We start from the raw sequence: 15,721 nt of genomic DNA on the forward strand, positions 1-15,721 counted from the left end.
GAACAAGTCACTTAGCAGAGAAGAATTCTAGAAGCTGCAGGAAACCAGAGACAATTTGGTGAAATGCACCATTTTATGTCCTGGGATCAGAAGCCAAGTGAGTGGGTGAGCTCTGTGGCCATGATAAAGACACTAGCTAATGAATCTCCCATCCCAAAGTTCCCCTGAGAGTAGCTTGTGTCTAATTAAACTTTATTGTTTCAGGATGACCAGAAATCTTATCCTTTTCTGGAAGTTATCTTTACTCTTCTGTGGAGACAGAGGGTGACCACATAGACCCAGGGAAAAGACATTATTCAAATATCTTTAAGGACAAGAGCATCATTTAGTTTATCTGCAGTTTCCCACAACTCAATGGTAAATGTCTGGCTTTGGTACAGCACTTAGAATCTGTGTGTTGTGGACAAGCTATGTCATTAACACAGACCAAACATGTTTGTATCTTTCCACAGTGTCAGAATTTATTGAATAGCAGTAAATTCACAGGCTACACTTCCATCGGTGGCAATTCTCCAAATACCCACCTGATTATCATAAATTAGGCAAATACAAATTCTTTTGTTCCAATCTTAATTTCTAATGTATGTAACACTCAAGTCACACATTAAACTTCACACAAAGATATATGCAATATACATTATATATAATAGATAATAAACTATATGTTACGTAAGGGCTAAGAAATGGTTAATATGGTCATAAGGTTATAGGATGCTAAACCAAGAGCACAGGCTGAGAGAGGCATAAAAGCAGAGTCAGAGTCACGGTAGGTGGTCAGATAAGAATTTTTTTTTTTGTATTGTGGATTGAACCCAGGGGTACTTAACCACTGAGCCTTTTTAATATGTTTTATTTAGAGAGAGGGTTGAAAGCTGAGTTGCTTAGGGCCTTGCTAAGTTGCTGAGGCTGGCTTTGTACTCACAATCCTCCTGCCTCAGCCTCCTGAGCTACTGGGATTATAGGCATGCACCACCACACTTGGCCAGATAAAGATTTTTTTTTTTTTTTTTTTTTTTTGCGGTACTAGGGATCGAACTCAGGGCCTTGTGCTTGCAAGGCGAGCACTCTACCAGCTGAGTCATCTCCCCAGCCCCAGATAAAGATTTTTAACCAACCAGTTCCACAGAATTGTCAAAGCAGAGGGTTTAGACCGAAAGTAGTTTTGGTTTTAGAGTGTCAGCATGGAGTTTCAGCTTGAGATGTCAGCTTGGAGCGGGCTGCACTCGATCATTACTGGCAGGAGAAACCACACCATTGAAGCCTTATAGGGACAGGATATTGGAGGTTCCTGGGCAAGGCTCATGATAAGAGTGACTAGTGATGTCTGGGTGCTACTGGGTCCAGTCTTGGGGGGTTCTTCCCTTGAGGGGGTTGCATCTGGTGAGGTTGATGAGTTCTCATGTCTGGTGTTCCTGATATGATTTGGAATATGCACATGTCTGGGTACTCCTTGATTTATTTTGGTAAGTTGGAATATATGAGTTATTTATCTCTTTGTGCCTTTATGGTTGTGCAGGGTAGATGGTAATTGTTTACCTTTCAGGCAGGGTGTGGAGTCATTCTACCTTGGGCTTGTTCTCAAAATGGAGTCACTCAGGTTTAGGCACAACCTGAAAATTGCTGTTCTATATATCATGGAGTAACTCAGGAGGGCACAGCCTGCTCTTCACATATAGTAAAGGTTTAATCTCAGGGTCAATTTTTTCTAACCCACTGTGAAGAAATGCAGTCCAAGAATCCAAGTTCCACTGAGTTGGATATAAGGAATTCCCCCAAAAGCTCAAGTGTTAGACCATGCAAGAATGCTCAGAGGTGAACCGATTAGATTATCTGAGCTGTAACTTAATTAGTGCATTAATCCATGATGAATTAATAATTTGAAGGGACTACTGGGTGGTAACAGTAGGAAGGTAGGGTGTGGCTGGAGGAAGTAGGTCACTGGGGGTGTGTGCCTTTGGGGATTTTATTTTGTTGCTGGCTCCTTAATTTCTCTCTGTTTCTGGGCTGCCATGACCTGAGTAGCCATGCCCTTCCACCATGAAGTTCTGCCTCACCTCAGGCCCAATGGAGTTGGCCTACATACTGAACCTCTGAAACCATGAGTTGAAATAAAACTTTTCTTCCTCTATGTTGTTCTTGTCATGTATTTTGGTCACAGTGACAAAAAGATGACTAAAACATCAGGCAATGGGGATGACCCTGGAGGCTTTGGAAGTTGAGCAGGACACTTGGGAAATGAGAATCTGAGATGGCAATTGAGGTCTCGATTCTTCCTTTGCACCCAGTTGACTGTTCACAGAAATATGAGATAAGCCTGTAAACAACTGAAAAAAAATATTTTTTGTTTGCCTCACAAGTACCCTCTCCCATCTAAGGGAGCATGGATTTCAGGAGTGATAATGCTGCAAAAAGTCACTCTTACAAGATAATAATCTATTTATTAATTTGGTATGTTGTATTTATTTTAAAGGTATGTACTTGATTTCTGGACTAATGCATTTCAATTTTGAATCTGAAGATTAATGATCTCTTACATAAGTATCTTTCACCATTTCAAAATTCAGCACCCTTCTTAGCAGTTAATTCTTCAGGGAAAACTCTCTACAGATAGAACTTGTGATCACAGGAGTAGTAGTAGGAGAGGGTACATCCTGGGATGGGCTCAAAATGTCACACTTGGACTCCTGAACATGAGCAGTATGGGGTTTTGGCAAAGACTGGGGTCTTCAGTTATGGAAGGAGCCATCTTGTCTCTGCGCCGTTAGGTAACTCATTCAACACGGGGACCACAAAGGCTGAGGCCCAGAAGCAATACAACAAGCAGGTGGCATTGAGCTTTAAGAGGGAATGAACAGTTCAGAGTAAACTCTCTGACCCTGCTGAAACTTGCCTCTTAGCTATGTTCCTCTTTCCTGAACATCCTCAGCACTGAGTGTGTCCATGTTGTGTGGCTTGGTATCTTCCTTTCTCCTTGGTCTCCTGTTGTCCTTTATGACTTCAAAGGATGAATGGTAATGTTGTATAATAGAATATGACTTTAAATTCATGATAGACTAGTACCAGCTCTGCTATGTGCTAGTTGTATGATCTTGAGTTACTTGATCTTTTGTGCCTGTTTCTTAATTGGTGGGGTGCATAATGATATCTGCGTCTACAATTAAGGATTCGTAAAGTTTATGCTAATGCTTAGAAAGGCATAAGGTCTGTCAGAAGGTTGTCTTCAATAAGCATCATCCATTACCAACCATTACCATTACCAACCATTATCAGCCATTACCATCCTAAGGGAAGGATTCTCTACAGGCCTCTGTACAGATCATACCAAATGCATGCGATGGCATGAAACATGCTACAGATTTCTGTGGTAAGCAAAACATTGGAAGTGATTGGAATATGTGTACCCAAAGAGGAATGGAAAAATTGCAGGGTATATGCTAGAAGAGCCCTCTGTTTATGATACCATGTATCATTTATACCAAACATTTGTGGTTACAATTTGAGATTCAAAAATTGTCTTGACCTACCATGAGAAGTCCCAGGGTTAAATCGCATAAGGATTTGGTGGTGATGGTGGTGGGGTGGGTACCTGTTGCTTCCACTGACTCTTCAGTGAATGGCTTGTCTAACTGGACTGTCTGCATGCTTTCTTCTTCATTAGTTATACCACGTTGAACCTGAGTCCTATCCTCCACTCCTCAGAACAACATGGATACAATACCATATATAAGCTTTCACTAAAGAATCAGGACCATGAACATTTACATTTTAGCATTACAAGTTGTAAAAATCCTTTGCCCTCTTGCTATGAGTCTTCTCATGACACTCAGAGGATCTAGATCCTAGCCTTGTTGTTTGGTTCTAATTTCTCTTTTCTGCTAGTCAATCATCTGCCCTCTTATCTCTGCTAACTTCTGCAGAAGAGGTGATCTGAGGTCAGTCCCCTAGATGGGAAGGGGGGTCTCACGTTCTAAATAAGTTGACTAAGGTGTCTTCTGAAACAAAAGTAATTTTGCCTCTGATATAGTTTGAATCTGAAATGTCCCCTAAAAGTACATGCATTAAAGGCTTGGTTCCTGGCCTGTGGTGCTATTAGGTGGTGATAAACCTTAGGAGTTGGGTTCTTATGGAAGGAAGTTAGGTTTTGGGGGTGTGCACTTGAAGAGGATATTGGGCTTTGGTCCCTTCCTGTCTCTTTGCTTTCTGGCTGTGAATAATTCCTTCTACACATGTTCCTGCCATGATGTGATGCCTCACCACAGGCCCAAAGGCAATCATGGACTGAAACCTCTGAAACTCTGAGCCAAAGTAAACCTTTCCTCTCTATAAGTTGTTTATCTCAGGTATTTTGTCACAGCAACAGAAAACAGACTAACAGCCTCTAAGAGAACCCTAATGTCATCATATTTTACGTTTTTTTGTATTGGACTCCACAAGCTGTCTGTGAACTTGTTTAGGGCTAGAACTGATGCTAGATATAAGCCTCAGGAGGTGGAACAATATAGTCATTAATAATCTACATGCTGGAGCTAAATTGCCATGGTCCAAATATTGGCTCCATTAACTTACTAATTCTGTAACTATCTGAGGAAATAGGTTGTAGAGAGGATTGAAATAAGATAATAGTTAATGAACATAAGCCATATCTGCAGCATGAACTGGGTACTCAATAAATGCCCTCATTCATTACTCCTGGATGGATCAGCGGCTGTTGTCTAGCTGTTGAAGCTAGTTGTTGCCTAGCTTCGTGTATGGTGGCATCTGCCATTCCAAGTTGGGAAGAGGCTTTTGGTAAAGACTGAAAGTAACTGAATAACAGTTTCCTGATGACATGCAAGGATCAAGTATGGGTTTTAGATATATTTTTTTTTTCCTTGATGAGACTGAAGTTCAAATATGTGGACACAAAAACAGAAATTTTTACTTAGCCAGGCTTGGGTGAAGAGTGAAAAAGAATTCAACAGTTTCGCCTAATGAGTAACACAAGCCACAAAACCTTTTTAGGCTTCCTAACCACTTAACTTCAAAGATTCATTTTTTTTTCTACATATAGAACAAAACAAAGCGAGTTTAAAAATTCTTTATTTGAATTTTAGAGAAAGAACAGGTATCACATTATAAAGACTTGCTTGAAAGTATGAAATAGTCTGCTGTCATTTCTTTATGTATTGTGAAACAACATAATTATTAAGGGAGATACTGGCATATCTTTCTACCTAATTTTCAACACACCCTTAAATTAGCACAGATACAGCGTTGGGAAGAAAACCCTTGTGAAATAGGATTTCTAAAGTCCTCAGCTGGTTCTAAAGCATCCATGGATGTAGCATTTCTGGTCTTAGCCAAACATACTTGTCAACATGATGAGGAAAAGAAACTGGTATCTCTCAGGCTAGTTGTTTTCATCTAAAGCATGGTTTTCCCATCATCTCCTCTATCCTGATGACTGGATCAGAAATTAGGGTTGAATATGAACTAAAACAGTTCAAACAATAAACATTTGCTGTGAAAGTCAACCTGCTAATCCCAGACAGGGATTAATGCTAAGCCTCCTGATTTATTTAAATAATGGTGACCAACTTCATTGAAGGCAAACAGCATAACAGTGTGGTGTTTGTTGACCTTGACAAATGATAAACTATGATTTATTTATTTAGTTCTCAAGCTTAATATAATTAAAAGTCTTTTAAGGTGCTAAATCCCTAGTGCTTAATGTTAGTTAGCCAAGAATGGTGTTCACTATGTAACACTGGCTAGCCATGACATGATTCCATATGTAGAATTAACTTCCTAATCACATACTTTTATCATTCTTTTTTCATAAATTCTTTTGCACCTAGAACACAGATATTAGAACTGCTGCAAGTTCTAGTCTTATCCAAAATAAACTCTACTATAAGCTTAGTCATTAAAAACATAACAGAATACTCTCTGATTTTCCCCCCCTCAGGAGAAAATTGCATTTCTTTTATGGGCATAGTTCCTTTTGGACTCTGGCAACATCTTTTCTGGGTAGTCCAACATTCTGTTCCTTAAAAATCAACCACAATCCCTGCAGTGGGGTGGGGATAGGGAAGACAGGAATTTCCCCTCCCAAATGTTATTAGGATAGGAATGAATTCAGGTATTTCATTCTCTTCCTGTTAGGCTTTCTTGTTTTTATGGTATAACTTATAATTGGGTACTCATATTAGCAGCAAAGATCCTAAATTATGTACATTAAAATGCTTAAGACTGATGAAAATATCATTCTGGTAAGGAATATGGAGTCTGTAGGTGGTGATAAGCTTCTATGAATTCTGGCAATAAACAATCTTATTTGAGAGGTTAATTCCTATGACACAACCAATAGCATGACAATGGCTCATTTGGAGTTCAGCTCCTATGGGTTTGTTGAGGGAAGCTGAGTCAGTCCATTGGTATGCAGTGGAAAGAAGGTTTTCATGGGTGGAAAATTTCCAGGAGGTCAGACTGAAAGGGGCTATCAGATCAGACTGCTGTTCAGGTTATGAAAGTAAAAATGGCTACTTCTAATATATTATTGAAAGTGGAAGTTGCTTTGAAACTTCTCACTGTATTAGATAGTTGAATATAATGACAAGTTTTTTCCTGTGGTACATTTCCATCAAGTTTCACAACCTGAGCTGAGTTAAATAGCAAAATCACATAATAGTCTGAACACTGGGAGAGCTTGAGAGTTATCCAGTTTTAAACACTAAATGTCACAGCAATGGTGTCTAACTAGCACCCACTGCTATGACTATGGGGGAGTATATACCCAGGAAGAAGATTCAGGTCAACAAGATTTCATCAGGGTAGTGTCTCTTTAAACATGATAGAAAAATCAGTTTGAATTCCAAGTTCCTTCTCTCTTTCTAAGGAATGTTTATTGGGAACACTTACGAATGACTCATATAATATTGTTGCTTTCAAATACCTTCTACTTCTGGCTAACAAGAAAAGGCAAAGAGGTGCCAACTTTGTGCTAGAACTTGAAGTCATTAAAAAAAAAATCAGAAGATGCTCTGAGCATTTATAATCATGGGAGACTTTTTATTTCTGAAACCATAAATTCCACCCAATAATCTGATGTAAAGTTGCTATACCACAAGCATGGCAAATGAGAGATTTGCCTTGAGAACGATCCTTTCACATTCAACCTTACCACTTGAGAGTTAGTTAACCCTAACATTCTAGTTAAGCTGTTCCTGTGCTACTGGTGTACAGGGAAGCAGCTCCTAACATCTGACTCAGTAGTTAGCATGAGGTAACACCCACTTACTTCCATTAAGCCTAAAAATTTAGGCACGGATGGAAAGACTGCCCCAGTCAGTCTCCACTGTCACTTTCCAATACTGTAGTATTACTGGCCCAAGAGCACAAAATCACCTAATAATGGGTGGACTTTCTTCCTCCATGAATTTGTCTAATTTTCTTGCAAGTTTGCAAAGCCTTACTTCAGAACTTAATAAATTAAAAAAAGAAAAAAAAACATATATATACATATATCTCTCACACTTCCTGGCTGCAGCACCCAATAGGCAAGCCCACCAATATACTTAAACCAAATACCTGCTCTATTATAGTATTAACTTGGCATGGCAACCTTCTATTTCCTAAAAAGGGTCTAGTGCTAGCATGCAATCATTAAAAGTAAAAATTGCTACTGCACCTAGGATTAATAATAGCTTTAAAAAGTAGAATATTTCTTTGTGCTTGTCAGTCACCTTTCACTTGTTTTCTGAAACTCTACCACAAGGAGGATCTTGTTCCCTCATTCTCAAAAGATCAGTTCAAGAACAGTTGATGATAAGAAGCTGTAGGGTCAGAGAGTGAAAAGAGAAAGCAAGGCTCCCAGACAGCTTTTAATAACTTCTCAAGTGCCCAGCTCTGTGACTGAAGCTTCTGACCCTCCTAACATCAGTCTGCTCTTCAACTGTGACTGTCTCCTAACCATCATTCACATTGTCACCCAGAAGAGAGGGATTAATCTTGATGTACATGACATATTGAAGTCTTTGGTCTGAGGAGTTGGTAGAATGAGCACAAAAAAAGCTGGGAAGAAATGGATGAAATAAAAATGAAGTGCTAAACATAAGAAATCATGTGATAGTTTCGTGTGGTTTGGTGCCAGGAAGAGGAGAGAAACTCCATCTATAATCATTTCAGGTGCACTGTGTTTGTATCTACTACAATAAAACATGACAGTTCCAACCGATTAGCAGCTCGGGAATGACCATGCCTACTTGCCATGGTCACAGCCCCTTGTTGGGGAATGCGAAGGAGTAGGGCTGGAGGACAACCATTGCTTACTTGCTAGTAACCCAGAGGTCATCTAGACATTCAGTTTACATTCCTTGGTACCCATTAGAAGAAACATCTCCAGGGAAAAAGGTTCTTGTCTGGAAAATCACAAGAAGCCAAATCAGAGAGGAGGGCTCCATTAACTTAAAGTAGTTTTAATTGTGGAAAAAGAAGAAAGCTAACTAATACTTCCTCCACCTCCAGATTCCCAGGTAAAAGAGCAATAGAGGCCTCCATCCCTCCAAAATGAAAGTGATTTCCTTAGAAAGCATCTAACAAACCTGAGAGATCACTGTCTAGAGAGTTAGAAGTACTGGTGATTCTTTAAAATTATTTATTACTGCAAGCCTAATAGGTTTGAAGGCAGAAAACAAACTGACTACATGTAATCCTTGAGGGGTTGATAAAATTTTTCTTCTCTCTCAGGGAGATACAATATGCAAGGAAAGGAAGGAATCTCACAAAGGCAAATTCATGGAGGTGAGAAGCAGTGTTTGCAGAATGAGTTTTATCAAGAAGTTGAAAAGTTTCAGGAAGGAGAGGGAAAAGAATCCCTTCAGAAACTGAAGGCAGAATATCAGAGTGGATATCACTACCTGAGATCCATTTTTGGGAATTCACCAAAAGAAATAAAAGTAGGTAAAGTACAGTATAATGTGAGAACACATTTTTTTAAAGCCATGGGACAACAAAGGAGTTAATTTCTTCACTGTTCACTGGAGAAACTGAAGAGTATTGCCATATTATGGGATGCACCCAGGAGGAATGCAAGTTTGCCTGTCTGCATTGTATTAAGTAATACTTGTCAATCCTCAAGAGAGAAAGCTCTTGCCTTGCTTAAGTCACCTCCATGTTCCTTAACTAAGTTTGGTATTATATATAGAGAAGCGTATGTGTGTAGTGGGTGGGGATTCACAATAAAAAAGATTGAATTGCCCTGTGGTCCCTGAGGATCTGCACAGTTAATTAAATCTGTATGCTATCACTTGGGGACCTTGAGTCCTGAAAATAAACAGTAGCTACAGCTTTCATCTTAAAATGCAATCACATCAAACTTTCAATGTTTTAACACATGTATTAATTAAACCACTGACCCTTCCCTTCCATTCTCTCAAATATGTGGTTCACCTCTGAACCCTAACACAGTCACCCATTCAGGTGTAAACCACAAATGCTAAGTAAAAATAAACTTTACTAATTGGGGGTATCCCCTTTTTACCCAAAGCTCAAATTATTTTGAGTCTTTGTGAGGTGTATTTTTGGCTGTTCTGGTTTTGAAATTTGCACAGCATCCAGAATGGGTTTGCATTAAAGGAATGAGAAACTCAGTAAGTGGGAACAATCTGAACATCTGTGTGCCACAGCTTTAAAGAAAAATCATTTTACTGTATCAATAAGTGAAATGGCAGAAAGGGGAACTGGATCTTACTTGAAAGAAGATGACTAAATATAAAACAAATACATCAGGGAAAGCATTTAAAAAAGGTATGGGAAAAAAATCTACACCAGGTAACACTGGAGGATGCAGGCTACATTTGCCACTAGAGAAATGTTCCCTTGCATATAATTTCCAGTGCTTTCCAAATAGATGGGTGGATGGTGAAAAACAGCAGTTTCTTTTTCTCTCTCTGCCTATCCTTGAGCCACAGCATGAGACAGTTGTCTGCTTGCCACCACAGGGGCAGAGAGTACCATTTCTCTCACCACTCTTCAGTTTGGCAGGGTCTCATTCTTAATATTCCAATGTAGCTGCTGTGTACTACTGTAATGATTCAGGGATGGTGCTGACAACATGGGTTGCCTTGGTGGCTGCTGGAGGAGAACCAAAGAAGGTGTTGGTTTGATTCCTCTGCTGATCTCGGAGGTAAGGAGGGACGGAGGAGCTTTTGATGTGGAGGATCCTGGTGTCCATCACCTGACAATCAATTTGCATCATCACTTCATAATCCTGACCATTGATCACGTTTTCTGTGGAAAGGAATATACACAGGCATAAATGTTCAACAGAATGTGCATCTCTGCTATAAACTTTATTCCCAGAAGGACATGAATGTTTAAGGGTGTGAACTGTCAATACACTTTCAAGGATGCAAATGAACTTCACCAGTTACTAAGCAGAGCTATAGCAGGGCTCATTGCCAAGAGGACCTTTCCTCTCCTTGATTTTAGTTTCCAAACAACATTTATTGGCTCATGAGGGCTGGACCCACTGCCAGAGATAATACCACAGAGTATCTGTCCACAGACATTGTGTGTCTTGTATACTTTCCATGCAATGAATTATTATAACTGGAACAAGTAGAACAGAAGGGGATTTTAGTAGGGAGCAGAAAGAATATTTAAGCCCTTCTTCTTCCTTTCAACAATGGGAAGGAACAACTATCTAACAACCAATGATATGAATGTAAGGAGACCTTTGATCTTTTGCTTAGTTTCTATTCATCAATAAAATTTCTAATTTCATTAAGATATTTCCAACTGTGAATTTAAGGGATTACATTAGAAGAATAAAGTACTGTGAAAACTCACAAGAACTCAGATATTTCACAATTATTCTCTTTCCTAGAGATCTTTATCATATCCTTTCCATATCAAGGTAATCTTTATTTCCAGTTTCGAATTTCAGGTACAAAGAATCAGTACAGTTACAATATGAGATTAAAGTAAGTGTTGTAGGACTTGCAGGTACACTAGAGGGTATTTGTAAAAGGGAACAGAAAAACCAGGTAGAGTCATGCTTAGCATACATAGCGGTGCACACCAGTAATCCCAGCGGCTTGGGAGGCTGAGGCATGAGGATAGTGAGCTCAAAGCCAACCTTAGCAACTTAGCAAGGCCCTAAGCAACTCAGTGAGACCCTGTCTCTAAATAAAATACAAAAAAAGGGCTGGGGATGTGGCTCACTGGTTGAGTGCTCCTGAGTTCAATCCTTGGTACCAAAACAAAACAAACAAAACAAAACAAAACACAGATACAAACTACACTCCCTTCTTACTTCCTAAGAGTATGAAAGTTCTTCATTTTAGGGAAAGGGCGATATAACTCCCTGATTTGTAATCCTGGGTGGTCATTTTCCAATTTGTAGTCAATTAAAATTGTGCATAGAACTGATGAGAGAATTATAGACATGACATTTTTCAAGCCCAGATGAATAATCATGGCAATACAGTTAGAAGCTGTGTGAACTTGGAAGAATGTTGGATAGTCAATATGGTGTCTGATTTTGCATTTTCTTCTGTGAATTTGGAGCTGGGTGTGGAGGTGGCCTCGTCCTGTACTTCCTTTCTATGAAGATGATACAAAATCAACCACTGATTTTTAAAAATTAAACATTTGGCTTCTCTATGATAATTGAATATGAAAGTAGGATTTTTTCTATTCTATTATGCCTTATTTTTACTTTGATACCATGCATGTCAAGCATTATAAATCTGGAGGAAGAAACTCCAAAGTTTGACATTTGCTCTTCAGATTCCTTGTTATGTTTGGGAAAACTGAGTCATACAGATTGTTACTTAAGAAGTTAGGGAACCTAGGGTCTCTTCTGGAGACCATCTATTCTGGGGTGCCATAAATTGGGGTCTAATTTACGGACTTTAGGGTTTATAAATTCCCTGAAATTGTATGAAATGTGTGTGTGTGTGTGTGTGTGTGTGTGTGTGTGTGTGTAGATAGGACCCATCAGATTCTCAATGAAGTCTGATCCCCCCTCCCTGCAAGTTAAAAATGACTAGACAAATCTAGTGATCAATTAATTTTAAGTGTTTTGAATAGATGATATATTCTACTTTAAATCCAACAGAAAATATCATTCCTCCACTTCTATTTGTTGGTTATCTGTTCCAATGTTTAAAGTAGTCTCCAACGATGATAAATTTCCCATTACAAGTCTTATAAATCTCCTCTATTACAACTGAGGTTAATTTCCTTCTTTCTCAGTCTTACCAGAGATAAGGAACAGCTGGTTGCTGCTGTATATGAACAAATACTACCTATTTTTTAAGACTATTGTTAGGAAGTTTAAGTCCAATTTTAGAAGTCCTGCCTCTTTGCAATGGTTATCAAATAATTTGCTTATCTTTAGAGAATTAAATTTGAAAAACTATAAGTTAGTCAATGTTTCCCATTGAAGTATTTTCCAAAAAATAGGAGATGGAAGAAAGATATCCTGCAAATGTATTTGGAGTCATTTCATTCAGAATATGTGACCAAGTTCGGATTTCAAGGCACAACACCAGTCATTTCCTTTTGGAACCATAATCCTCTGTGTGTGTGTGTGTGTGTGTGTGTGTGTGTGTGTGTATGTATGTACACATTCATTTAGTACATAGGCTCTGTGGCATATAAGACCAAATAATGGAAAACACATGCATCAGACATGCAATACACATTACTAATTTTTACTGCTTTCCTGAATTAACTCAGAATCCAGATGACAGTTTAAGATCAAGACTAAGATCTCTAATAAAGCCCAAACCACCTGCAGAAGTCATTACAGAGTCTATGAGCCTGCTATGATTTAAACTGATAACTGAAGTTCTTTAATACTTTAAATATCAAGAAGCGGTGGAAACTCTAGGAAAAGAAAAAAGCTTGAATGTTTAAGAGAAATCTAAGTTCCAATATCATTCCAAATATCTAAGTTCCAATATCATTCCTAGTCTGTTGAAATGGCATTGTCATCTTAAGCCCAACCAGATGGAAATTCAAGGTTGGTTAGGTCAGGGTGGTTTTAAAACAGTTTCTGTTTTTCACTCCTTTCTTCTGGGTCAAGGAAACTATCAGCATTTCTAGAAGAGGACTCTTCCAGGTAGTATGTAAATGTCTGAAGCTGAATTCAGGAAGCCCCTCTGAAAGACAAGCTGGATACTTTCAAGTTTGGAGTGATATGCCATTAAAGTCCTCAAATACCAATACCTCTAAAGACCAGTTGAAGATAATAGTAACACTGTTTGGTCCACTCTGTGAGACCTTTGGGGATTTCGTACGAACCCCTGTGGAAACCCCATGGACAATCAATAAAGCAGTCTCATCATTAATGATGAGGTTTGAATTATTTTAATTAAAGGAAAACTGAATGGGAAATGGCTCATGATAAACTCATGATCTTTGTTAAGCCCCTCCTTGGAACATAGGACATTTGTATGATGTACACACTACACACCCAGGAGCAGTAGAGAGGTTCCAAAACTCACATTAGCCCTTAATTTAAGATTGTGATTTTTGTTCAACCCCTGGAAAGGACAACAATCTCAATTATAGCCTACAATTTGGCTCTGTGTGAATAAAAAAATATCAGATCAGTTTCTAATTGGGGAGACAGAACCAGAAGACTGGTGGCTTAGATGGGAAGAAGAAGGGCTCTTGAAGGGAATCACAGGCAGAGATGTGAGTGGCTGAGAATGGATCACACATTTTAATACCAGGTCTTCACTGTCAACATGCGGAGGTCCAGTAAAGAGAAACGTGTAAACGTTTAAAATGTGATAAGTATAAATACTTTGTATTCAAAATTAATCAGGCAAATAAAAAGAAAAGGAGATGAAGGGTTTTAAACATGAGCACTTGAATGTAATTCTGAATTTTCAGAAGGATAGGGGAAGCCAGAAAAAGTGTCTGGACATTGGAGGTGGAAAAACTCTAGGCGAGGTGGAATTTTGAACTGCTGTAAACACACAATAACTGAATTAAGCACAGCCTGCCAAGAGGCTGTTAGCTGGGAGATGACTAACACAAAAGCCAGAAACTTGACCATATGCAGAACTAAATATTCAAAAATTTATACAGAGTTTAATTTTTAAAAAGTGACAAGGTTTCACCAGTACTTTACAAAGAACCATATGTAATAAAAAACAGATTTCTAATTAGAGAATCAAACACCAATCCTAACAAGGTAGTTTGCTCTGTGCAAGCCATGCTGGTGACAAGCCTTGCTCTTAGATTTCTGTACCTAAATCTACTGAAATATGATACATGGGATATACATGATGGAGAGAGGTGAACATGAAGGTTGATAAATTTCCACCCATTTATGGACCATAAGAGATACCTTGCACCCACTAAAAGAAACAAACGGAAAATGGGGATGGAGTGGGAATACAAATGAACAAGGAAGTGGTAAATGTCACAGTTTCAAAATTTCCCTAAGCTAACTCTACTATGCCAATCTTCTCTTCAATTTTCAATACAAGTCTTGGTTTTGACCATTCCAACATGCCATGCATCACTATTATTTTTTCCTCTGATTGGGGAGGAAAAAACCCCTCTTTTCTACGCAAATTCTCTACCTAGTCTCATTCTGTTAATCCTTCAAGGCCAATTATGAGTCCCATTTCTAAGAAATCTTCCATGAGAATTCCAATATTGATATTTCCCTTTATAACCAATATGTAAATGTTCTAGTTCCCTGAACTAGTTAGAGAAAAAAGGTATGGCTCCCTTAAGGAATGCCTGGCAAAGTTGAGGCAGGGTGAAATTGAAGGGGGTAAGGTAATAAAACTAGTTCCTGTCACTTGTCAGCTGGGAGGAACGTAGAATGAATTAGGTAACTGTCATACTGCAGATGGAAACAGAAAGTTGCTTCTAACCTCAAGAATCTGGAGACATAAGAACATAGGCAGGGGCAAAGTGATGCTAAGCAAATGCCATGTATGCCTTTGGCTGAAAGAAATTAAAAACAGTTTCTTGGACAGTGTAGGATGGGGAGTGTTCAAAGGCAGGGGAAAGTTGGGCATGATGGTACATACCTGTAATCTTATGAACTCAGAAGGCTGAGGCAGGAGGACCCTAAGTTGGAGGTCAGCCTGGACAACTTAGCAAGACTGGCTTAAAATAAAAAGGACTAGGGATATAGCTCAGTGGTAAAGTGACCCTGGGTTCACTCTTCAGTACCAAAAAAAAAAAAAAAAAAAAAAAAAAAAAAAGGCAGGGAAAGAAGGAGGCAGGACATCACACATTCAATTATAACATTAAACCATAATTTGTTGAATATCATAAGGGTGCTATGACCACGAACAATGGGAATTCAGAGCAGACCCTGTTAGATCTATAATGATATCATAAAACAAGTGTGTGGGACTAGAACAGTGTATATAAAAACCACTGACTCTCGATGTGTACCTTTCATGGTCATGGTGATTGATGGATATTACTGTAATTAACTGGGTAGAAGTCAGGGATGTTGAACATTCTTCAATGCACAGGGACAGTCCCACACATCAACTGTCCTGTATCTCATACAATAATCATGTAGTTAAAAATGCCATTTATAGGAGGAGGGGAAGGAGGGAGGAAGAATTGAGGAGGGATACTAACCAAATTATATTGTTATATTGTGTGCATGTACTAATATATAACAACAAATCCTACCATTATGTATAACTATAATGCACCAATTTAAAAAAGGTGGAGAAAAAAAGTA

General features: G+C 38.7%; 1 protein-coding gene across 3 annotated transcripts in view; it reads right to left on the reverse strand.

The window, feature by feature from the left end:
• Positions 1–5,061: 5,061 nt before the first annotated feature.
• Atf6 (activating transcription factor 6) overlaps positions 5,062–15,721 on the reverse strand; it is a 284,449-nt gene continuing 273,789 nt past the window's right edge. For all 3 annotated transcript variants that reach the window (XM_047554909.1, XM_047554905.1, XM_047554920.1), the window contains one exon: positions 5,062–10,269. In XM_047554909.1, coding sequence (XP_047410865.1) covers positions 10,061–10,269 — 209 coding nt within the window. In that variant the 3' untranslated portion in view covers positions 5,062–10,060. The remainder of the gene's footprint in view (positions 10,270–15,721) is intronic.

This window comes from Sciurus carolinensis, chromosome 1, assembly GCF_902686445.1.
Source record: "Sciurus carolinensis chromosome 1, mSciCar1.2, whole genome shotgun sequence".
Lineage (NCBI taxonomy): Eukaryota > Metazoa > Chordata > Mammalia > Rodentia > Sciuridae > Sciurus > Sciurus carolinensis.